This window comes from Bos javanicus, chromosome 8, assembly GCF_032452875.1.
Source record: "Bos javanicus breed banteng chromosome 8, ARS-OSU_banteng_1.0, whole genome shotgun sequence".
Lineage (NCBI taxonomy): Eukaryota > Metazoa > Chordata > Mammalia > Artiodactyla > Bovidae > Bos > Bos javanicus.
Window position 1 is genome coordinate 44,608,178 of NC_083875.1, and position 24,813 is coordinate 44,632,990.

A 24,813-nucleotide genomic window follows, 5' to 3' on the forward strand; every position below is an offset into this window, starting at 1 on the left:
CTATTAACCTGACTTTGACTAGTTCCTTGAAAACAGTAAACTTGGCATTATTTAGTTGGAGAATTAAAATTTTCTGGCCTCTAGGAGAAGGCAATGGCAACCCACTCCAGTACGCTTGCCTGGAAAATCCCATGGGCAGAGGAGCCTGGTGGGCTGCAGTCCATAGGGTCGTGAAGAGTGAGACATGACTGAACAACTTCACTTTCACTTTTCACTTTTATGCATTGGAGAAGGAAATAGCAACCCACTCCAGTGTTCTTGCCTGGAGAATCCCAGGGACGGGGGAGCCTGGTGGGCTGCCGTCTATGGGGTCGCACAGAGTCGGACACGACTGAAGCGACTTAGCAGCAGCAGCAGCAGCAGCAGTTCTTTTTTAATTAAAAAAATTTTTATTGAAGGATAAATTCTCACACACTAGCAAAGTAATGCTCAAAATTCTCCAAGCCAGGCTTCAATAGTACATGAACTGTGAACTTCAAGATGTTCAGCTGGATTTAGAAAAGGCAGAGGAACCAGAGATCAAATTGTCAACATCTGTTGGATCATTGAAAAAGCAAGAGTTCCAGAAAAACATCTACTTCTGCTTCATTGACTATGCCAAAGCCTTTGACTGTGTGGATCACAACAAACTGGAGAATTCTTAAAGAGATGGGAATACCAGACCACCTGACCTGCCTCCTAAGAAATCTGTATGCAGGTCAAGAAGCAACAGTTAGAACTGGACATGGAACAACAGACTGGTTCCAAATCGGGAAAGGAGTACATCAAGGCTGTATATTGTCACCCTGCTTATTTAACTTATATTCAGAGTACATCATGAGAAATGCTGGGCTGGATGAAGCACAAGCTGGAATCAAGATTGCCGGGAGAAATAATAACCTCAGATATGCAGATGACACCACCCTTATGGCAGAAAGCGAAGAAGATCTGAAAAGCCTCTTGATGAAAGTGAAGGAGGAAAGTGAAAATGTTGGCTTAAAACTCAACAATCAGAAAACTAAGATCATGGCATCTGGTCCCATCACTTCATGGCAAATAGATGGGGAAACAATGGAAACAGTGACAGACTTTTGGGGGCTCCAAAATCACTGCAGATGGTGACTGCAGCCATGAAATTAAAAGAAGCTTACTCCTTGGAAAAAAAGTTATGATTAACCTAGATAGCATATTCAAAAGCAGAGACATTACTTTGCCAACCAAGGTCCATCTAGTCAAGGCTATGGTTTTCCAGTGGTCATGTATGGATGTGAGAGTTGGACTATAAAGAAAGCTGAGCGCCAAAGAATTAATGCTTTTGAACTGTGGTGTTGGAGAAGACTCTTGAGAGTCTCTTGGACATCAAGGAGATCCAACCAGTCCCTTCTAAAGGAAAACAGTCCTGAATACTCATTGGAATTTTCATCTTGAGCTGAAACTCCAATACTTTGGCCACCTGATGCGAAGGGCTGACTCATTGGAGAAGACCCTGATGCTGGGAAAGATTGAAGGTGGGAGGAAAAGGGATGACAGAGGATGAGATGGTTGGATGGCATCACCAACTCAATGGATATGAGTTTGAGTAAACTTTGGGAGTTGATGATGGACAGGAAGCCTGGTGTGCTGCAGTCCATGGGGTCACAGAGTCAGACATGACTGAGCAACTGCACTGAACTGAACTGGTTTACAGAATTTTGTTGTTTTCTGTCAAACCTCAACATGAATCAGCCATAGGAATACATATGTCCCCTCCCTTTTAAGCCTCCCTCTTGTCTTCCTCCCCATCCCACCCCTCTAGGTTGATACAGAGCCCTGTTTGAGTTTCCTGAGCCATAAAGCAAGTTCCCGTTGGCTATGTGTTTTACATATGGTAATATAAGTTTCCATATTACTCTTTCCTACATCTCACCCTCTCCTCCCCTCTCTCAATGTCCACAAGTCTATTCTCTATGTCTGTTTCTCCATTGCTGTCCTGTAAATAAATTCTTCAGTACCATTTTTCTAGATTCTGTATATATGCATTAGAATATGATATTTCTCTTTCTTTATGACTTACTTCACTCTGCATAGTAGGTTCTAGGTTCATACACATCATTAGAACTGACTCAAATGCATTCCTTTTTATGGCTGAGTAATATTCCTTTGTGTATATGTAGCACAATTTCTTTATCCATTCATCTGTCAATGGACATCTACATTGCTTCCATGTTCTAGCTATCGTAAGTAGTGCTGCAATGAACAATAGGATACATGTATCTTTTTCAATTTTGGTCTCCTCAGGGTGTATGGCTAGGAGTCATATGGTAGTTTTATTCCTAGCATTTTAAGGAATCTCCATACGGTCTTCCATAGTGACTGTATCAATTTACATTCCCACCAACAGTGCAGGAGCATTCCCTTTTCTCCACACCCTCTCCAGCGTTTGTTGTTTGTAGACTTTTTGATGAGGGCCATTCTGACCAGTGTGAGGTGATATCTCATTGTAATTTTGATTTGCATTTCTCTAGTAATGAGTGATGTTGAGCATCTTTTCATGTGTTTGTTAGCCATGTGTATGTCTTCTTTGGAGAAATGTCTGTTTAGGTATTTTCCCCACTTTTTGATTGGGTTGTTTTTCTGGTATTGAGTTGTATGAGCTGTTTGTATATTGTGGAAATTAATCCTTTGTCAGTTGTTTCATTTGCTATTATTTTCTCCCATTCTGAGGGTTGTCTTTCCACTTTGCTTATAGTTTCCTTTGCTGTGCGAAAGCTTTTAAGTTTAACCAGGTCCCACTTGTTTACTTTTGTTTTTATTTCCATTACTCTAGGAGGTGGGTCATAGAGGACCTTGCTTTGATTTATGTCACCGAGTGTTCTGCCTATGTTTTCCTCTAGGAGTTTTATAGTTTCTGGTCTTATATTTAGGTCTTTAACCCATTTTGAGTTTATTTTTGTGTCTGGTGTTAGGAAGTGTTCTAATTTCATTCTTTTACATGCGGCTGTCCAGTTTTCCCAGCACCATTTATTGAAGAAGGTGTCTTTGCCCCATTGTATATCCTTGCCTCCTTTGTCAAAAATAAGGTACCCATAGGTGCGTGGGTTTATTTCTGGGCTTTCTGTCTTGTTCCATTGGTCTATGTTTCTGTTTTTGTGGCATGTACTTTATATGATAAGAATCATCCAAGGACTAGGCATAGGTCCGTCTTTACTACCCAGCAGCTGGTGTCTATTTGAATAAGAACTTCATGATCATCGATCTCTTCACTGATCAAAGGGATAAGTCCTAGTCTCAAGGAACTTCCAGTCAAGTGGAAGGGACAGTCTTACACTCAGAAAAAAAAAAAAAAACAGAGAGGGAGGGGGCAATGAGGGATGGTGAAAAAGCAGAAACAAGTATGGGTGGGGATTACCCTGCAGCTGGGTTCCAAGCTGGAGCTCAGGCATAATGGAGGGTTGGGACTCTTTCAAACTGCGACCATAGCTGTTTGCACACAAGTGCCCAGCAGGAGTTAAGACAGAGGCTGTGTCATGTCTCCGTAGTCGCAGGAAAGCCTGCCCAGCTTACTCTCTCCACTGTATGGGCTTGCCGAAAGAGTCAGAGTTCAGGCAGGTAGAAACTAGTCTAGGCCAGGTGGAGGGTCCGCTCAGGAGACTTGACTAGACACCCTCACTCCCAACACACGCTTCCTCCCACCCTTTCAACCCCAGTACGCATTTAGCTGCACCTTCTGGGTTCCTCCAGCTGGAGGGGGCCTGGGAAGGAGCCCACTTTCCGCTATTACTTTACTTGATTCCCATTTTGAATTCTTTATCCTGCAGCTTCACAATTCATGAGTAAAAAGGTAGCTGGGCCTCCAAGAATCCCCCCCTTGATACTGTGCAGCATCTCCCCTTCCCCAATTTTTAGCTACTCACTGCCAGATGGCCTGAAGCGCCTTTCTGCTCCTGATGTCATCAAGAAGACGCCCAACATGTGCGCACACACAGCAAAACCTCCTGGGCGGGGCTTGATTTCTCTAAGCCATATTTTTTAAAATTATTCATTTATTTTATTTTTGGCTATGCTGGGTCATCCTTGCAGTGTGTGGGCTTTCTCTAGTGATGGTGAGCAGGGGGATACTCTGTAGTTGTGGGTGCTCAGGTTTCTTATTGTGGTGGCTTCTCTTGTTGCAGAGCACAGGCTCTTGGCACACGGGCTTCAGAAACTGCAGCTTTCACTAGTTGCGGCACACAGGCTTAGTTGCTCCAGGGCATGTGGGATCTTCCCAGATGAGGGATTGAACTGTGTCCCCTGCGTTGGCAGGTGTATTATTATCCACTGTTGTTTTTGTTGCTCAGTTGCTAAGTCATGTCTGACTCTTCGCAGCACCATGGGCTGAAGCACCAGGGAAGTCCTCTAAGTGGTATGTAAACAGCTGTTTTGCTGGGGTGTCTTGTATTCAGTTCTCTGTGGATTAGGACCATTAAGTTTCCTAATCAGCTGCTGGGCTCCATGCAATCCTCTTTAGAAACCTTTTGCTTGATATGTGTCTGATGACGTCTGTGTTTAGCTGCAAAGTGGAGCCAATGGAGTGGAGCAAGCAGACTAACACTGGGCTTCTAAACAAGCAATGTCAGCTTGTGCTCTGCTGCTTCAGTTGTCTCTGACTCTTTGCAACCCCATGGACTGTAGCCTGCCAGGCTCCTCTGTCCATGGGATTCTCCAGGCAAGAATACTGGAGTGGGTTGCCATTTCCTTCTCCAATGTCAGCTTATTCACTGCAGATTTGTCCTGGCTGCCAAGTCCTCTCTTTCTTCTCTCTTCCTATCAGGGAACCTTGCCACTCAGTAGCTTTGTTTCAAGCGGAAGTTGGCGTGATTTGATACCCTTAGGGAGTGCTTACAGGCTGGGGGACACAGGTGGGCTATTGGAATCCTTGTATTTACCTTCTAGAGGAATGCACTGGAAACAGGAGAAGAAGTGAAGCCAGGTTGGATTGGGTTTCCAAGCGCCCCTGTGTACCCTCTAGGTTCCACCAATACCCTTTCTTCTTCCACCCTGAGGGCCCTTGCTGCTGGCCTTGGCCAGATCATGTAAACCGGCACTGCAAGTTGAATAGACCAGGCATTTATTTTCTGATAAATCAGGTCTCTGTCCTGCCTGCACTTTGGCCTGCTTTTGATAAATGTTTCCAGCAGTGAATACAACATGTGTAAACTTTCTAGATGTGTCGATTATAAATAGTGTTTCCTTACATTTGGGGCAGCACTTTCAAGTTTCCAAAACACGTTTCCATACAGTAATTGTCTCACTGGATTTCCTCAATAGGATGAAAGAAGATGGAGCAATGCATCTCTATTTTGCAGTGAAAAAACCTGAAACTTGGAGAGGTATAGTGACTTGGCAGTTGCAGGAGTAGAAAGTAGAAGAGTAAGAAAGTAGAACTTCTGCTCCTTGCTGCAGAAACCTTTGACAGTCGTGTAGTCTTTCTTTTTTTAAATCTCACTAATCACCCTAGTAATCTTGTTGGATAACAGAACAATTTGTTCATCCATGCCATGTTCTCTTATTGCATAAAGGAAATGATAAGGGACAAGAGAACTGATTTCTCAGTTGTATCCTTTAGAGCTCTGCCACCATGTCAATCACTCCCTTATCCAGGCTACCAGTGATTTGCCACCTTCCAATACATGGGAAAAATGGCAAAGGTGAAAATCATTAAGCTACTAAGCTAACGCCACAGAGATCATCATGAGAGCAGGAACTGCGCTGGACTCAGTAGCGTCATTTGAGAGAGAGCTCTGCCTCCCCAAGATGTGCGGGAGCGTCAAGGCCTTAAGGATCAGGAATGTGGACTGACTGCTCTCCATATGGTCTTCAATTGAGGCTATGCTGAACTTCCTCTAGTCATACTACGGCAGAAAACATAGCGACCATCAGAGCTTTGGTTTTTTAACCAGGCTCTGTGATTCCTATTAAGGATAAGGTCTAAGGTGATTTAAGGGAAAATGGCAGAAAAGGGGGGGAAACCCTCTTAATTCTTGCCCATGCATTCATAATAGATAAAGTCAAGAGGGAATAGAAGGCTATTCCTCAGGGGTGAGTTGACCCTAATTGTCTTCCCTGTTTGGTGCTTTTCGCCCAGAGATGCAGAAAAGGAACAGTCTGACAGAAATCATCGCTGATGGCCACCTTCATTCAGTTGTTGTTTGGTTGCTAAGTTGTGTCTGGCTCTTTGCAACCCCATGGACTGCAGCATGACAGGCTCCCCTGTCCTCCACTATCTCTCGGAGATTATCCAGATTCATGTCCCTTGAGTCAGTGATGCTATCTGACCGTCTCATCCTCTGTCATCCCCTCCTCCTTTTGCCTCCTATCTTTCTCAGCATCAGGGTCTTTTCCAATTAGTTGGCTCTTCACGTCCGGTAGTCAAAGTAATGGAGCTTCAGCTTCAGCATCAGTCCTTCCAATGAAAAATAAAGGTTGATTTCCTTTAGGACTGACATCACTTACAAACATTTTTTGAGCACCCATGATGGGCCAGGCTCTGAGCATACTATGATGAAAGACATAGTTTTGATGCTTGACTTTTTCCATTCAAACCTAATTTATTTCATTTCCCTTTTGCTCTCACTTTTCTCCCAATGTCCCTCCCAGCTGTTTTGATTCCTGGTCATTTGCATCATTTTTGGCAAGACATTCTAGAGGATCAATTCCTGATGTAGCAAAACTGCCCACATCCATCTGTCCTACTCCCCACTCTTTCAGGATAGGGTTAGCTCTTGGTCCTCCTTCATGTACTGTTTATCTCCTTGCATCTCCCCTCCTAGAGAAGGTGCTTCTAGGTCAATGGTTGTGAACATGAAATGAAATAAGCTGTACTCCTGATTGCCAGACAAGTTTAAGTTTCTTCTTCTGAATGCATTTACCTTAAAGCAAATATCCTGCGGGCTTCCTTCATTGCTCAGTTGGTAAAGAATCTGCCTGCAGTGCAGGAGACCAGGTTCGATCCCTTGGTTGGAAAGGTCTCCTGGAGAAGGAAATGGCAACCCACTCCAATATTCTTGCCTGGAGAATCCCATGGACAGAGGAGTCTAGCAGGCTACAGTCCATGCAGTCGCAAGAGTCGGACACAACTTAGCGACTAAAGAGAAAGAAATGTTCTGCAGGGAGAATGCTTTGTTGTGGTTCTTTCCCTCTTCCTGGTTCCCTGAGAAACCACTAGTCTCTCTATCAGTGGCCTTGTGGTTGGAGTTGATATTCATCCTGCTTCTGCTGTGAGGGGAGACCTTGCTCAGCTTAAGCCACTCCGATCAGAGTGAACCCAAAGACTTTGCCTCGGAATCCTGGAACACAAAATCTCTTTTCTTTGTGGAGCTTAGTTGTGTGAGGTTGTGAGGCTCACAATTGCCTTTTTCATGATGGATAAGCCTGGAATTTTCAGGGAGCACTGCTGAAAGCCTGAGGATGGAGCCAAAGAAGAGAAATCAAGAGATGAAAGATGGGCCCAGGACATGGGGTATGGGTCTTGAATCCAGATGGGTCTGAACCAATTCTACATCTGGGTTAATCTATTGAGTGAGCCAATTAACTCCACTATCCCCTTTGAAAACACTGATTCGAGTTTGGTTTTCTGTCCGTTACAAAAGATTGCCAGCTAAGTACTATCCTTAGGCTAAGGCTTCCTAAATGGGGTGCCATGGTGTACCTGTTAGCTGAGTTATAGATATTACTTGAGCATGATGACCCCAGCCCGTGGGAGGGGCTCAGAACAGCCAGAGTGCCAGGGATGGTCATCTCTGGAAGCAAGTAGCTTTGTGCATTTACCCCAGTGAGACAACAAATGCAAATTTTTAATGTGCCCCGTTATGGTGATTTTAGAATATGTTCAAAAATTTTATAAGACTGCTCCATTCCAAAGGTAGAGCCTGCTACTCCTCTCCTTGAAAGTGAACTGAACTTTGTGACTTGCTTCTGAAAACTAGAATATGGCAGACATGAGGGAGTATGATTTCTGAGACTAGGTCATAAAGGACACTGCCACTTTTGGCTTGCTTCTGAACTGCTCATTCTGGGGGGAAGTCGGTGAGTACCCACGCAGAAGGGGTTGAGGTCCACAGGCAGAAGAACTGAGGCCTCCCATCAATGACCAGCATCAACTCTCTAAAGTTATGAATGAGCCACCTTGGAACAGAATCCTCCAGCTTCAGTCAAACCTTCAGATGAAAGCAGCTCTGGCCAGTGTCTTGATTGCAACCTCCCATGCAAGACCGTAAGTCACGCTGCCCATCTAAACTGATCTAATCCACTGGAACTGCCTCAGGTGTCGTTTGCTGCTGTGTTACATTAACGAGTTTAGGGGCTGGCTGGCTGTTACATTATGCCTTAGTAGATAACATTTACACCCAAAATGTGGAAAAGATTGAGAAACACTGCTTTAAATCCAAAAAAGAGTACACTGGTTACTGCAGACATACACAGCAATATATGAGAAACTTTAGTTTTAGTCTTTTTTTTTTTTTTGCAAAATACTTAGTTAGTAGCAGCATTACAACATTTGAGATAACAAGCATTTAAAAATACATTTAAAGCAAAACAAAAGCTCCCTGTCTTTGCAAACATACTTGCAAACACAATTATCAGTGACAGCTCTAAAAGTTTTTGCTTTTATAACTAATGTATTGTTATGGAAAGGACTTCTTAGTGAATAGCATTATGGCATTTAAGACAAACCCAATCAGGTCTACTCAATAAATTCAGGTTTCACTTTCCTGAGATTCTTAAGAGCTGGTGACAGTTGCACTCAACACCTTGTTACAGGAAAGAAGGCATGAAGCTAATCAGAAGGTTTCTCCCATAAGCTTGTATAGAAGTTTGCAAAGTAAAATCAAATGGGCTATCACCGCATAGCAGCTTTCTCTAACTTTCAGGACACAAAAGGCCTAATCTGCTTTACTCTTAGGAATGTCTGAAATGCTTCTTTCTTAATCCCCTATTTAGGATACATAATCATTGGAGAAGGAAATGGCAACCCACTCTAGTTTTCTTGCCATGAGAATCCCATGGACAGAGGAGCCTGGCAGGCTGCAGTCCATGGGGTCACAAAGAGTCGGACACGACTGAGCGACTATCACTCATCATCATCAATCAGAGGACCAACGTGCAAGTTCTTTATGCCATTACTCAGGTCAGTGCAGTGCCTCCACTTCACTTATAACCATTACAGAAAGAACAACTCCCCTGGAGTAGGAAATAATAACTCACTTCAGTATTCTTGCTTGGAAATTCCATGGACAGAAGCATCTGACAGGCTACAGTCCACAGGGTCACAAAGAGTCAGAAACAACAGAGCACACCCCCACAGAACAACTAAACTATCTGGAGCTGAGAAAAGAGCCAGGGTTAGTTCAAGAAGAGTGTGAGTTAAACCAGTGTGACGAGTTCATACTCGCCAGCTCTACCAGCTTCACTTCTAGGTAAGCCCGTGGGCTCGCAGTCAGAATTTTTTTCTTACTCTAGACACTATTCCTATTTTGCCATTCTATGATCTGAGCACACAGATCAGAGGCATCATATCATAAAATTTGAGAGTTTCTAGAATTGTACCATCCAATATAGTAGCCACTAGTCACATCTGGCTACGAGCACCTGAAATGTGGCTGAACTTAAAACTGAGATTAGGTGTAAAGTATAAAATCTGTAAGTATAAAATACATACATACAAATTTTGAAGGCTTAGTATGAAAAAAGGAATGTAAAATACCTTGTCAATAATTTTTATATTGATTACATATTGATAATATTTTGTATATATTGGTTAAATGAAATGTATTGTGAAAATTAATGTCACTTGTTTCTTTTCCTGATTTTTTAATGTAGCTACCAAAAAATTTAAAATAACATATGCAGCTCATATTATATTTCTATTGGACAGTGCTGGTCTAGAAGCAGGCCTACTCACAGTCATTCATTTAATTATTCAACATACGTTTATTAAGTGTCTTGTGTGTGTTGAGTTCTAGGCTAGGAGACAGGAATGCAACAGTGAACACAAATTTTTGTACCTATGAAACATGTGGTACCCACTGTAGCACAAGAGAGACAGAAAGTGAAAGCTACTACTACTGCTACCAAGTCTCTTCAGTTGTGTCCGACTCTGTGCGACCCCATAGACGGCAGCCCACCAGGCTCTCCCATCCCTGGGATTCTCCAGGCAAGAACACTGGAGTGGGTTGCCATTTCCTTCTCCAATGCATGAAAGTGAAAAGTGAAAGTGAAGTCACTCAGTCGTGTCTGACTCTTTACGACCCCATGGACTACAGCCTACCAGGCTCCTCCGTCCATGGGATTTTCCAGGCAAGAGCACTGGAGTGGGGTGCCATTGCTTTCTCCGGAAAGTGAAAGCAGGGGACATTTAATCTGGAATATTTTAGGTCACAGGATTTTAGGACCCTTAGAGTTAAAAGCCAGCTCTACATGACTTAGCACCTAACCCTAATTATATCTTCTGAAGGCACTATATAATTGGAGTTGATAAAAATGGCCACTCTCGAATCACTGAGAAAAGTTTATATTCCACACTGCCTCTTGTAGTCTGCAGTGAATTATGGCTACAGCCATACAGATGCTCTTCCTCACTAACCCAAGGGGCTCTGGAGGGCAGTGACAATATTCTTTGACCTTGATCTCACCCAGTGTCTCCCACACAGAAAATACTAAACAACGCATGGAACTAAAGCATGTCATATGTACTCATTTAAGAAAAACAATTAAATACATCATATACTTTAGGAAGAGTTCTTCCCCAAATGGCTAAAGAACAAAAGGTCTGCCAGGTAAACCAGTTAAGTTTCAGTAATTAAAAGAAAAATGTCCTCTTTCAGAATATAAATTCATGCATACCTGATGATATAAATGAAAAAGTTCTGTGATATCCAAACAAAATTCTCTCTCATGACCACCAAGACTAAATATTATATATGAGGTGTGAGTGACCCTGGATAGCAGTTTGACCAAGGCCATAATTAGGCATCTTTCTTCTTCTCTGAAATGCTTTACCAAAGAGTTGTGAGTTGTCAAAATCAAAAAAGACAAGTGGTAAAAGGAAACATTTTGCTTGCAATTCTTATTATGTTTTCAGTACCAGTCAAGGTAATCAGTCATATTAAAAAATATATAATTTAATTATCAAATAATAACTTTGTTCATCTTTGTCCAAAGAATCCAAAGCTGAATATATTCTCTAGCTGATGTACACATGCTGACGGACAGCTCAATGTTCAGAAATGAAAGCAGAAGTATTATTCTTTTATAAAAATAAACTTGGTCCCAGAGAACAGAATAAAAAGTGATACAAGAGTGAGTGTAAGAAAAAAAAAAGCCAAGCTTTAGAGGAGAATTGTTTCGATGTTAGTAAATGCAGCATCTACAACTTTGAGCGGGTCACTCAGAGTACCATTTATCTCCTCCATCAGTGCTGGAGTGTGCACCTCTCTAACGTGTGTTAAATTAACAACGTAACAGAACAAGAAAGCAAAAATAACTGTACAACAATGAGTCCACCGTTACCAAAGGGAAGCAAGTCCACAAATAATCGATCCCCGGATTTCCAGCCTTCATGATCTTAAGATTTCTAGTAGGCCCTCCCCTCACAGATTCATTGGAATGTTTGTACTCCAACAAGCTCAGCTTTTTCCCATAAAAAGGGGATGGAACAAGTTCACTCTGAATAGGTCGGTGGACAACTTTTTCATTTTCCCTTGAGCAATTTGGATTTATCTAAATACAGGTTAAATTAAAAAACAGATGGGAGGAAGTCATCCCTTGGCTAGGCAGTGCCTGACCACTCAGCAGGAGATGTTATTTATGCCTTGTTTTGTACAATTATGTGAAAAAGCACGCCTTAACAAATAACACAGGCACCCCTGATGAACCAGCCTCCAGCATCTCCATCTGCCAAATGTCTGAAGTCTGGTCGCACCCTATTTGCGTATAACTCCCACGGTCACTTGGGTCCCAAAGCTTTCAGAGTACATCCGCTCAGGGAGTGTGTGGTGTGTCCTGTGTGGCAAATATCCTGTTTTAGGCACCAGCGGGTCCTTCTCCAGGGTCACAGAGCCTCCAGTCTTCCTGGGTGAGGATAGTTTTTCTTAGCTGCCCTGTGACAACTGGGTTTCACATTTCCTGAAACTAGATCTGTGGAAGGAGTCTCTGAAATTAAGGAGGGAAGAGAACAGAAGAAAGAAAGATCAGTTAGCCTTTTAAAGAGAGGGAGGGGGAAAATCATTCACTAGAAAAGGACATCTGTCATGGGGAACTCAGTAAATAAGTAAGCAAGGGGAAGTGCGGCCATGCCTCTGCACTATGCCAGGAGAAACCCAGGCAATAATTAGGCCCTGGGAAGATGCTGGCAGAAGGCCACACGGAGGGGCCCCGAGAGGTCAAGGAGAAGGCGCAGGAGGATTGGGACGCCAGCAGGGCAGACAGATCACGCTCGGGCATCTTCTCTGATTCCAGGGCCCGCGCCCACCCCCAGGGGCTCTGCAGTTCTGACTGTCCTTTACCCTGCCCTGCCTTCTTCTTACCTCTTTTGACTGTCAACTCTGAATATTGGCTTGTAGAGTTCCGGAATTTTCCGCTCGATCATTGGTCGGAGGTTCTCTCTCAGCTTGTTATAGTTCTTCTTGAGTTCCTGCTGATACTCCCTCTGATCTGCCGTGATGAGACGTTTGTTTTTCTCTACGGCTTCCCCGCATCTGAGAAGCAAAATCAGGGGGGAGAAAAGGAGGTTGTATTTCAAAGAAATTTGTATATTTAACTCAGACAGGTATGCTGTAACCATAACGACCTCCAGTGAAGAACTACGACATGGAAAGCTTAACTAACTCGCCTCAGGTCACAAAGTCAATAAACCGCAAAGCCAGCTCCAGAGTCTGTCTCCCATGTGGGATGTTACATACCAAAGAAGAAAATTATCTTACTTAAACATAACGAAGCCTTTCCTTTCCTTTTATACTGTTTTACCCAAGGGAACTTACTATCAACAAACCTTGAAGGGACAACACAATGGTTGAAACTTAGCTGACATGCAATGACTAGTAGAATTGATGCTTTGGAATTGTGGTGCTGAAGAAGACTCTTGAGAGAGAGTCCCTTGGACTGCAAGGAGATCAAACCAGTCAACCCTAAAGGAAATCAACCTGAATATTCATTGGAAGGACTGATGCTGAAGTTGAAGCTCTAATACTTTGGCCACCTGATGCAAAGAGCCAACTAATTGAAAAAGACCCTGATGCTGGGAAAGACTGAGGGTAGGAGGAGAAGGAGGTGACAGAGGTGATTGGATGGCATCATCGACTCAATGGACATGAATGTGAGCAGACTCTGGGAGATGGTGAGGGACAGGGAAGCCTAGCATGCTGTAGTCCATGGGTCGCAAAGAGTTGGACATGACTTAGTGACTGAACTACAACAATGATTAGTATGATTCAGGTGCATTGGATTCCCATGATCAACATGATTTAAACTGTTTTCCTAATAGTGGTGCTTGATTTGGGTAGTGTTACTGGGGATACCTGGGCCTCCCTGGTGACTCAGTGGTAAAGAACTTCCCTGCAAATGCAGGAGATGTGGGTTCAATCCCTGGTAGGGAAGATCCCCTGGAGAAAGAAATGGAAACCCACTCCAGTATTCTTGCCTGGGAAATCCCATGAACAGAGGAGGCTGGAGGGCTACAGTCTATGGGGTAACAAACAATGGGACATGACTTAGCAACTGAACAGCAACAACAAGGATACCCAGGCCTTGCTATCAAATCCTCCCTATTAGCACTGAACCCATGTTCAGGATGACAAAGTAATCAGGTGGCATGTAGCTGTGGGGCAGGGGAAAGCCACCTGGCCTAAGCAACATTAAACCTATGGACACAGCTTCATCATGGAATCAGGCTGCTTTAGAAGAGAAGTTTGATTCAATGCACCCTAGAAGCCTTCTGCAACTGGATTTTCACCTATTTTTTAAGTCTGACATTAATTGAAGCAAATTGTAGTATACCCAAGGTTGTATATCAAAGGTTTCAGGGAAGAGGTAGGAAGGGGAGGTATATAGTCTTTGAATCCTGAGAAATCTACATCACCCCTTATTATTTTTTTATTGCCCCTTAACTAACAATTATGAGCTACCACCATGTGTAAAATGAAATCAGTTTCAAGGCCCAGTTTTGTAACCTTGGCAGATGAGAGGCCTGTAGAAGTGAATTGCTAACTTGGGGATGGGCTACTCTGCAAACTTCAGAAGTAACTACACTCTCTACGATCTTTGTTATCAGAAGACATAATATCTACAGATACACATAGTGTTTTAAAAAGACAAATATATTAATAGGTAGAATGAAAAAGACTCATATTTGTATAAAGTAACTTTATATTTTAACAAATTTTATAACAAAGTATTTCATAGATGTTATCTGTATTTCTTTCTTCCATCTGGATTATAATCTCTAGGTTTTCTTACTAAAATTAAAATAATTTTCATTATGTTAATTTAAATTCATAAATGAAAGAGAGCCATGAATTAAATTTCCCTCCTAGAGAAGAGCCAGATCTCTCGGGAAATGTATACAGGATCATATAGGTACATTACAAATAATTTTTTCAATGGTCTTATCTGTAACACTTTTATTAGGTCCACAAACATCTCAACTGTGCAGCCAGTGACACCACTGTTCCAGATGGCCCCCTCCTTTGCTGTTCACTTTGTCGACAAGTTCACTGAACACAAGCATTTTCTTACAGTCAATGTGCTGGGGTTTTTCAGCAGAGTCCTACAAAAACCAGACTGATGGGGACTAGAAAGGACAGGAAATTGTGCTTTCAGAATACTGTTCCTGGTTTTTTGGGGAGTAACTCTCATAGGCCTCTAACTAAGGAGTCAGATGTTTTTTCTACAGAGAGGGTGGCCATGAGCCCTCACCCACTGGATCTCTTGCCCTCCCTCCTCTGCAATGCTCCTTCAGCACAGCTCACCCATCAGTCGCTAAGTATGACAAAAAATTGCTAATTGCTTCATCAACATCCATTCCCTGTCTTCCTTAACAACAGAACTCTAGGTGGTAAACCCGGGCTTCCCTGATGGCTCAGACATAAAGAATCCACCCAAATGCGGAAGACCTGGGTTCAATCCTTGGGTTGGGAGGATCCCCTGCAGGAAGGCACAGTAACCCACTCCAGTATTCTTGCCTGGAGAATCTCCATGGACAGAGAAGCTTGGCAGGCTACATCCACGGGATCACAAAGAGTTGGACAAAACTGAGCGGCTACGCACACACACAGGTGGTATACGCACCTGGAAAACTCCATTCCCTAGTCTCCTTTATAAAAAGGGATGTCTGATGAGATATAAAATGAAGTCACTACGAAAGCTCTTAAAAGGAGTGTAGATGTTTGCTCTTTCCTTATTTCTATTCCTGAAATGAACAGGATGTGATTGTGATTGCAAGAGCCTTAGCAGCCATTTTGTGACTATGAGGATAGATACACTAAAACCAGGACAGCAGAGCAAAAGAATGGGAAGAGCCAGGATCTCTGATGACTTTATGTGACACACACAGCTGTGGGATGGCTATCTCTGATCTTATTTTATATGAGGGAAAAATAAGTTTCTATCTTAAGTCACTCTTACTTCCTTTCTCTGTTACTAGCAACTGAATGTAGTGCCTAGAGAGAACTGCACTGCATAACAGTTAAAAGGACAGACTCTGGAACTGGAGTACTCATCTCTGAATCTTGCTTTGCAACTTATTGTCTTATTAGGCAAGTTACTTATGCATTCCATGCCTTAGTTTCTTCACTTGGGACATGATGGTGATAATAGCCTACCTCATAAATTTTTATAAAGGTTAAATGAATTAAATATATAAAATGCTTAGCATGTGTAGAAATTATTTGTTCTGTGTGAGAATGAGGATGTACTTTTAGAGATTTTATATTCTGGTCCATTTTTTTTCACAGTTGATGAAACTAAGATGCAGAGATCAAGTAACCTGTCCAGAATCACATACCTTTGGAGACAAAAAACATGGATGCAAATCCAAGATCCTCATGCTCCCAGGCCAACGTCTTGTCAGCCCTATCATGTGTTATGGTACAAACCTTACAGAGGCAGATGATTCATTGGTAAATAATATCCACGTTTAACTCAGATTAATTTTCTTTCCTACTCAAATAGATCCAACTTCTATTTGCTCTGTAATTTTATATTTATCAGTCACTTCATATGTGCCAAGTCCTATTCTAAGCTCTATGAACTGACTCTCTTTGTTTTGATACTAACTTTAAGAGGTTGTTACTATTTTATTCCCGTTTTATAGCTTGGGAAACTGAGGTTGGGTAACTTTCCCAAGGTCACAAAGCTAGTTAAGGCAGAGTGGGTATTTAAGGCCAGGTGACTGGGCTCAAGAGCCCACAGTCCTGACCCCAACACCACAAATGCTGCCTAGGAAAGACCCTGGCTCTTCCAGCTAGAAGCCAGGCATACGGTTTTGGTCTCAAGTTGGAACTGTTCTCTCTGGAGTCCCAATTTGTGGTATTCTGCTTTTCTCATCTTCCCGGTAACACTTTAGCAAGTTCCACCTGAGCTGCTGCAATGAGGGAAGAATCTGACAGAGATGCTGAAGATCAGATTGGCTTGACTGATCTAATCTCCCATGACTGGAGTGACACATATGTTCCAGACCCTTTGAGGGAAGGAAGGATTATTTGGGGGCAAGGCGCTAAAAGAACATCTGGCCTTTTTGCAGGAGGAGCTTCAGAGGATATGAGGGTCCCATGGGCAGAGCCACCTCAGCTGGACACCTCCCTGTGGCTTTCTCCAACCCCGTCTCCAGCATTTTCTCCCTCCCAGCCTGACCTCTACCAAACCCCAGACCCCAAGGGAAGCCTGTCTCACTGGGAGACTAGTCTAATTCCTGATTCTGCCACTTAGCTGCTGTGTGACCTTGGGCTAATCACAGTCTCCTTCAACCTCGTTTCTTTCATCTATACAGTGGGTTTATGGGGATGAAATGGTCTTGGTGTTTGAAGACCTGGCTGGGTGGCTGCCAGCGGGGAGTGCTGGGCAGCCAGTGTGGCCTGCTTCTCCTAGGGCGAAGAGCAGGTAACGGTCCAAGAGAAGACACAGTTCTGGGCGTCCGCATCACACAGATGGGGAGGCACGTGTGAAAGTACAGGGCGCTGTGGGGGAGGGGGCGCACCCCAGGGCAGAAGGGGCAGCTGCGGCTGGATCTACCTGTGTTCCCAAGCCCCCCTGCCCACTTCGGATGGGCTGCCCCAGAGGGGCCCATGAAGTGCCTCCCTTGGGTAAGCCACAGTGGCCCTGTCTCCTCCTCTTAAGGGGCAAGATTGGGACTATGGGCTTGGGAATATGTCCAACCTTGAGTCTGATGCCCGGAAGCAGATTCTGAGGGCCTTCTGCAACATCCCAGAACCCAGGCGGGGGTGGGGTCCAAAGAGGTGTGTGTGTGTGTGTGTGTGTGTGTGCGTGCGCACGCGTGTGCATGTGCAAACGTGTGCTGCTCTCCTCGGCTCTCAGTTTTCTGTCAAACCTGTCAAACCTCCTACGCCCACTGAGACAGGTCTCTGTGACCCTGGAAAAGGGACACAAGTCCTTCAAACATTCCCACTACAGACCTGCTCCGGAGCAGCCTCTCATGATATTTAAGGCTTTGTTTTCCCACCAAATACTCAGATCACTTTTCACCAACTGTTTCTTTTATCACCCACACTGCACAGTTGCTTTTCTTTTGGCCACTTGGACAAATTCACTCTCCTTCCTCTTCACAGACCAGAAGTCCTTTTAAGACTCTATTACCATTTGTGCAGTGAGACTCTATTGATGTATCTGAGACAATATCCCTTAAAGGCAATCTGGGACTGGTGTCATTGAGTCCTGCTATCTTTTCTTTAAATATAAAAGTAAATTTAAAAACCATTTAGTCTTTATAGGAATAAGAAAGTGTACATGTTATGGACTGAAGGGTTGTGTCCCCTCCAAAACCACATGTTGAAGCCCTGACCCACATGTGATGTGATTTGGAGGTAGGGCCTTTAGGAGGAATGAAGGTTAAAATTAGGCTGTAAGGGTGGGACCCATATGATGGAATTAATGCCCTCATAGAAAGAGACCAGAGAACTGTCTGCTGCTTCTCTCTACCATGTAAGGACACAGTGAGAAGATGGTTAAGACAGCAAGAGGGAGAACCTCGACTGAATCTGCTGGCCCCTTAATCTTGGTCTCTCAGCCTCTGCCACTGTGAGAAATAAATGTCTGTTGTGTAGCTACTCAATCTGGGATACTTTGTTATAGCGGCTTAAGCTAAGAAATACAAGAAGAAAAATTAAAAATACAGACTGGCACAGATTTCAGTGTTTTAAATGGTCTGCATGCTCTGGGGAGCAAAGGAGGGATACAGAATGCTGTACCTCTCCATCCTGGCTTCTGAAACCCGGAGATGATTCAGAAGGGGGTCAGGGCCCCAGCTTGGCAACCATCTGGAGAGCTGCAGCACTGGCTGGATGAGCATCAGCCGCAGCAGGTCAGCCTGCCAGGTTCCTTACCGCTCCAGCCAGTCTGTCACAGCTGAGTCAGAAAGGCCACCTCCCAGCAGTGGGACCCAGGTGCAGTACAACCGGGAGCGTACATTTCCGCTATTAGCAGTCAGCATCGGAAGGCTTACTGATAGGGGGCTTCCCTGGTGGCTCAGACGGTACACAGTCTGCCTGCAATGTGGGAGATCTGGGTTCAATCCCTGGGTTGGGAGGATCCCCGGGAGAGGGCAATGGCTACCCACTCCAGTATTCTTGCCTGGAGAACTCCATGGACAGAGGAGTCTGGCGGGCTACAGTCTGTGGAGTCACAGAGAGTCAGATACGACTGAGCAACTAACACTTTTTCACTTTTCCAGGCTCATTTATGTTCACCTTGGAAATCTGGGCTTACTGATATATCTATGGCCTAAGCCTGCTGCGAAGCTGGCGCTCACTCAAGGCAAACCCAGGAACACTTTCATGCCCAAACATTTCCCACTCCTGTGTCACCTCTGCAGACAGCAGAGTTGGGGGAGAAAATACACTGGTACAGACAACCTGAGCGAACAGTTTCTCTATTCATTGCAGAGCCGCAGCTTGCTGACTGGACTTGAGAAGCAATTAAGCCATGGAGGAAAGGAAGGTTTCCTCAGCTGCTACTTGTGTTGAAGGTATAAGTTACAGATCATCAAACTCACCCTTGTAAATGTACAGTTTGATGAGTTTAATCATCATTTATGTATTAAACTGTAAATGTATAGTTTAATATGGTTATGCAACCTTCCCCACAGTCTCGCCCACTACTTCTGATCCATGTAAAATAAAGTGGAAAGAAAGTCACTGTCCTCTGACTTTGACAGTGAAGTAGTGAGCAGAAGTACTGTATCATCTGTGGCCTTGTCTCATTTGTACTAGGACTTCGCTTTGGCACACATGTAGTGTGGTGCCTGGTACAAAGTGTGGGCTCAATAACTGTTGAATGAATGAACTGGCATCTACAGTTGTTAAAAAGTGTAAAAGTAATGGCATGTTCACTGTTTTAAAGGGAGGAAAGGGGAGAAAAATGCTGAGTGACAACAGGCAGGACCTGATGGATGGAGCCCTTGGGGAGGGAGAGGGGAGGAGAAAATGTGAGATGGGGGCAATCAAGCAACCTCTACATCTTTACAGTCTCTGCTCAAAGTTCAGTTCCATCAGCAGCTTTGGCAGCACCTAGAAGCTTGTTAGAAATGCAGAGTCTCAGGCCCACCCCAGAACCACTGAATCAGAGTCTGCATTTTAACAAGATTCCCAGGTCATCTGTTTGCACAGCAAATGTTTGAAAAGCACCGACAGATGTTCTTGAGGCTTTCCCAGAACAGGGCGGCAGCCCACCCAGCAAGACTACAGCTTGGTTTCCCATAGGAATCACTGGAAGGGTCAGAGAACAACATTTTAAATGGTGGATTTGACTTTGGAAAGCAACCAGTTTTGCAGGCCATCTGGGGAGAAAGATAACTTCACCACCAAAAGTCTAATACATGACTTTGCTAGAGGATCGTCCCTAAGAAAATTCATCTCCTTTTGTGTATCTGGCCTGGGACTGGTTTGACTCAGCCCTGGTTCTCTTTGTAGTCACTTGTCCTCAGGCTGGGAGCTAATTAGAAATGCTTGTTCAGTAGATTTATAAGGACATTTTAACTAAGAAACAGAAAATCGCTTCTCTTAGCAAGCTTCCTTTTACATTTTATATTCTATTCAGAGACTTCTTTATTTAGCAATACCACTGTCTTCTCAGGGTCTCTCCTCCCTGTGCTGGCGTGCCCACAGAACGCACTGCTCTTGCCAGCTCAGAGGAGCCCAGAAGCACCAAGGACACCCCTGCCTCTGCGTCTTGTGCTCCTGTCGGTCCCTTTACCAGTAATAGCTCCATCTTCCCGTTGTCCTCTTCCTACCACCTACATACTCAAGATAAGGTGTCAGTAATGTTATCCCATAAAGCCTTCCCCAGTCACTCCAGCCTGCAACCGACTCTTCTCTTCTGAACTCCGTAACCCTGTATTTCTTGCACTCTCCACAGTTCTTAGCACAAGCTGCATAGCTTTGCTGTTTAGCCAAATAAAAGTCTTCTTGTCAGGAGCTGAGGAATACCCAGCTCCTGCATTCCCACAACTACTATCACACCTGAGTCCCAGTGTGTGTGCTCATTGACCATTTCACAGGTCCTTGCAGAGGTCCAGAGAGGCCCAGGTCACTGTCACCATCAGGAGCCTTTCACCATAACTCATTGTTAAACTAAGATTGACTGTTTTTATTTATTTACTTTTTTGGCTACACTGCATGGCTGTGGGATTTTAGTTCCCTGCCCAGGGATTGAACCTGCATCCTCAGCAATGAAAGCACAGAACCTTACCCGCTGGTTTGCTGAGGAATCCCCCCATAGCTCATTTTAAATGAAAATATGTGGGAAATATATTATTCTTTAAACATTCTCCCAATATTCTTCTAGGCTTTTGTTTTATGAAAATGCAGTATTTACTGAAGAATATCTAGTTTTGGTATAATGTCAAAATTGCTAGGAAATACAGGAAGCAATTAAAATATAAAACAATAAATATAATTTCTGTATGTGTATGTATGTACGCATATATGGATGCGTGCATACACATATACACAGCCACACACACACACATCCCTATTACTAAGCAGTTGTGATTCGCTGTAGGACAAAGAATGTCTCCTTTATACATAGCAAATTTATGTTCGCCTCACTAAAGCCTGTGAAGGAGGAAAACCTCGCCTGACAGCATTCTGGTGAGTTTTCACTGAATTCAGCAAGCTTTAACTTTTAGCCTCCTTTACCCCATCTGCCAAACAAAGATATTCCTATACTTTACATGCTGCTCTAAGGTTCTGCACTGGTCTGCACTGCAGCAGCTTGCAAGACTGCCCCAAGACTCACTTCCTATCTAGGCTCAACAGGCTGCGCTGGCAGCCAGCTCCACTGCAGAATTCAAGAGTGGAGATGAGGCTTGTCTGCCAGTGGGAACTGCCATCGCAACGACAGCTTTGTAAACTTCCAGTTACAGAGTCTTGACTCTATCTCTCAGTTTGAGGCAGTGTCTTACATTTCTAAAAATCAGTTATTGTATGATGGGAAATTACAAAGACTGCCAATGCCAGGAAATCTCAGGCTCTAATGCACTGTGGAATAGCAAACTGAAGGGAGTGTGGGCTCTTTGGAGTCAGAAGACCTGGTGTGAACTCAACTCTGCTACTGACTGGCTGTGTGACCTTAAGTCAATCATCTCCCATCTCTGACCCTCCATTTCCTCTTTTGTAAAATGAAGACTTACTCTATTTACACTGTGACTGTGGGGCACGTGAGAGACGATAAACGTGAAAGCACCGTGCAGTTTGTTAGTTACTAGTGCAAGTCGTGTTGCTCTGCAGAGGCCTCAGACTGAGCACGCATCCGAATCATCTGGAGCATTGTTAAAATACAGGTTGCTGGGCCCCATCTCTGGAAATTCTTACTCAGTGTGTCTGACTGGTATCTGAGAATCTGCCTCGCTAGCAAATTTCTCAAGGGATGCAGAAGCTGCTGGCCTGGGAACCACACTTTGAGAACGACAGCTCTACTGAACTCCCAGTCATTTCCCCTCTTACCGCATTATGAATTCCTTAAAGCATAATCTCAACTTGTTGTGATGCCGATAAAGTTTTGGGTCAGCTGGAATTTCAGCCAAAAATACTTGGGCTACTTCCAGTGGTCCCTGATAGAAAAAAGTGAAAAACATTACTGATGTTGGAAAGAAAGTGAAATTACTTGGGAGAACATGTTGGAGCAACTTCTTAGTTTGAACGTTTAATTTTGTAGTTAGTTAAACTGAAACAAAAAATCAAGGAAGGTCTTGAACTTAGGAAAATGTTGATTCCCTACGAAGAGTCTACAGATTTAGGAGAATATTCAAAAGCATAAATGTATTTCCTTAATCAAATGCTATTAATAATAGATTTTTCCTTCATATATAAAGGTAATATACTACATCAAATGGTATATGATTAGAGTTGCTTTCCTGAAAATAGGGATTGTCTTGATCCATCCATTCATATTCATTTGTCTAGCTGCCCTAGTGGCAAGCACCATCTTGTGTAATTTCTGGCTTGAGTCAGAGATATGCAAATTATATGCATAATCCACATGGTTGCGGGCTTATACAGTCTTCCATTTTCATTAAAAGACTGGGAATTACAAAAAAGCAAAAGCTTCTTAATATTTTCTGATCTTGGAAATGTAATGAATACCATTTCTGTCACTTTGATGTTCTCTGGGCACAGAATTTTTGCAGGGGAGTTCAGCTGTGCAGGGTGAGGAAAGGGTCATGATACTCATTGAGTTTTGAGTGTGAAGGTGTGTAGATTTAGTTCTGAAATTAAAGAAGCACACTGGACAGAGAGAACTGTTAGAACTCCCTCCATCTGAGGCTGGATCAGTTCCATGGTGAGACTGGAGTTAGAATTCTAATGAATCTGAGAAGACTCAGTCCGTTTTGAAGAGGCCCAAGAAGCAGGGTTCCCGGTCACTCCTGCTTTGCAGTGCTCCTGATGTACTGGTTTCATCTGACTGACGTAGGAGGTTGATGTTCTAGACCCTTTCCTTTCTCTCCCATGGAATTCTTAAGATTCATCTCAAGCCCTGCAACAACTCTGCCTAAAGTGGAGATGACTAAGCACTCCACTTGGATCATATGCCAGAACTGGCCCCAGCTGAAGACTTCTCCAAGGAAATGGTACTGCTGAGACATGGGCCACTCAGCTCTAGGATTTCTTACCTACCTTTGGTTGTTACATGAAGCTGAAGCGACCTCAGGTGTTCAGTCTAAGTTTAAGAACACTTTTGGCATGTTGATCAGACTTCTCATTGACTTCAAGGAAGGAGGGTGCAGACATATAATGAAAATCAAAATAACGAGAACCAGAGGAGCTGCCACCAGCTAGTTTTGCTTACCTGATTGACAGTAGCTCCAACAGAGCCTTGCAGCACCATCTGAAGCATCTTGGCATCAGGAGGCTCCTGGTTAATGGCAACTGCTAATTGCAGAGTCTTCTTTTTCATATCTTCAATGGCAACTTCAATTGGTGTCAAAACAAACTGAACGTGAGACATAAATGTAGGGAAGGTCATTGTCGGGTCTTATAAGCCATGAGCAAGCATGGTGCTATGACAGAGGACACTTGGGTTTGAAGCATCAGTGAAGGCTTTCAGAGCAATTTAGAATAATCTTGACAGGTTAAGATGAAGGAAGAGTCTAACATTTCTTGAGTACTTATTATGTACTGGAAGCTTTACATACATTTATCATTTACTTTTTAAAACAACCTCCTGTTCTCTCTACTTTACAATCAAAGAAGGATTTGTAAGGTGAAGTGCCACAAAATGACACCAGTCATAAGTGGGGAGGTCAGATTTTGACCACAATAATATCCACATTCAAAATCCATGTTTCTTATACACTGTTAGGTTTCCTTTCCTATTGTTGAACAAGTTACTTTACTTAAAATTGGGAAAGCACAGTAATCAAGACTTTCTTCTCCACAATAACACAAGATTTTTGCATCATGTGTGCTTTCTCTAAAAAATCACTTTGAAGGTGAATTCTTGATAAACAGAATTGTGTTCAGGGTCAATCTAGTTGTTAAGTTCTGTTGGTTTGGAGTATGGTGTAAATGTTATTGGTGGAGTCATGTCCCCTCCAAATTCAGGTGTTCAAGTCCTAGACCCCAGTACTTCAGAATGTGACTTTAACTGAGATAGGGTCTTTACAGGGGTAATCAAGTTCAAAGGAAGTCATTAGGATGGGCCTAAGCCAACATGACTTATATGTCCATCTAAGAAGAAATCTGGACACATGGATATGCACAGGGGGAAGATGATGTAAGAAACACAGAGAGAAGGCAGCCATCTGCAAGCTAAGGAAAGAGGTCTGGAACAGAACTTTCCCTTATGTCTTTCAGAAGGAACCAGTTCTTCCAGTGCCTTGATTTTTGACTTCTGGTCACCGGAACTATTAGACAATTAATTTCTGTTTCTAAGCCACCCAATCTGTGGTACTTTGTTATATTAGCCTTAACAAACTAACATACTGACATTCTTGGAGGAACTACAAATGGCCAAGAAAAATTGTGAGGACTCATTACTGAGACCATGATTTTATTTCTGTGCTGTACCAACCTGTCCCAGTGCTCAGAAGTCTAAAAGAGTAAGAAATACAGCAGATGCCTTAAGTGAACCTTCTCTTAGGCAAGTCATCAG

At 43.4% G+C, this 24,813-nt stretch overlaps 1 protein-coding gene and 1 long non-coding RNA gene across 5 annotated transcripts in view; one reads left to right on the top strand and one right to left on the bottom strand.

Moving 5' to 3' along the window:
* Positions 1 to 8,423: 8,423 nt before the first annotated feature.
* The window catches only part of DOCK8 (dedicator of cytokinesis 8), a 237,508-nt gene continuing 221,118 nt past the window's right edge, over positions 8,424 to 24,813 (bottom strand). For all 4 annotated transcript variants that reach the window (XM_061425464.1, XM_061425465.1, XM_061425466.1 and 1 more), the window contains 4 exons: positions 23,509 to 23,652; positions 22,167 to 22,273; positions 12,522 to 12,692; positions 8,424 to 12,147 (listed from right to left, as the gene is read on the bottom strand). In XM_061425464.1, the coding sequence (XP_061281448.1) occupies positions 12,087 to 12,147; positions 12,522 to 12,692; positions 22,167 to 22,273; positions 23,509 to 23,652 (483 nt within the window). In that variant the 3' untranslated portion in view covers positions 8,424 to 12,086. The remainder of the gene's footprint in view (positions 12,148 to 12,521; positions 12,693 to 22,166; positions 22,274 to 23,508; positions 23,653 to 24,813) is intronic.
* Positions 15,887 to 19,395, top strand: LOC133252662 (uncharacterized). Its single transcript, XR_009738038.1, has 2 exons — positions 15,887 to 16,109; positions 19,107 to 19,395. It is a non-coding gene; the product is annotated as an uncharacterized LOC133252662 (long non-coding RNA).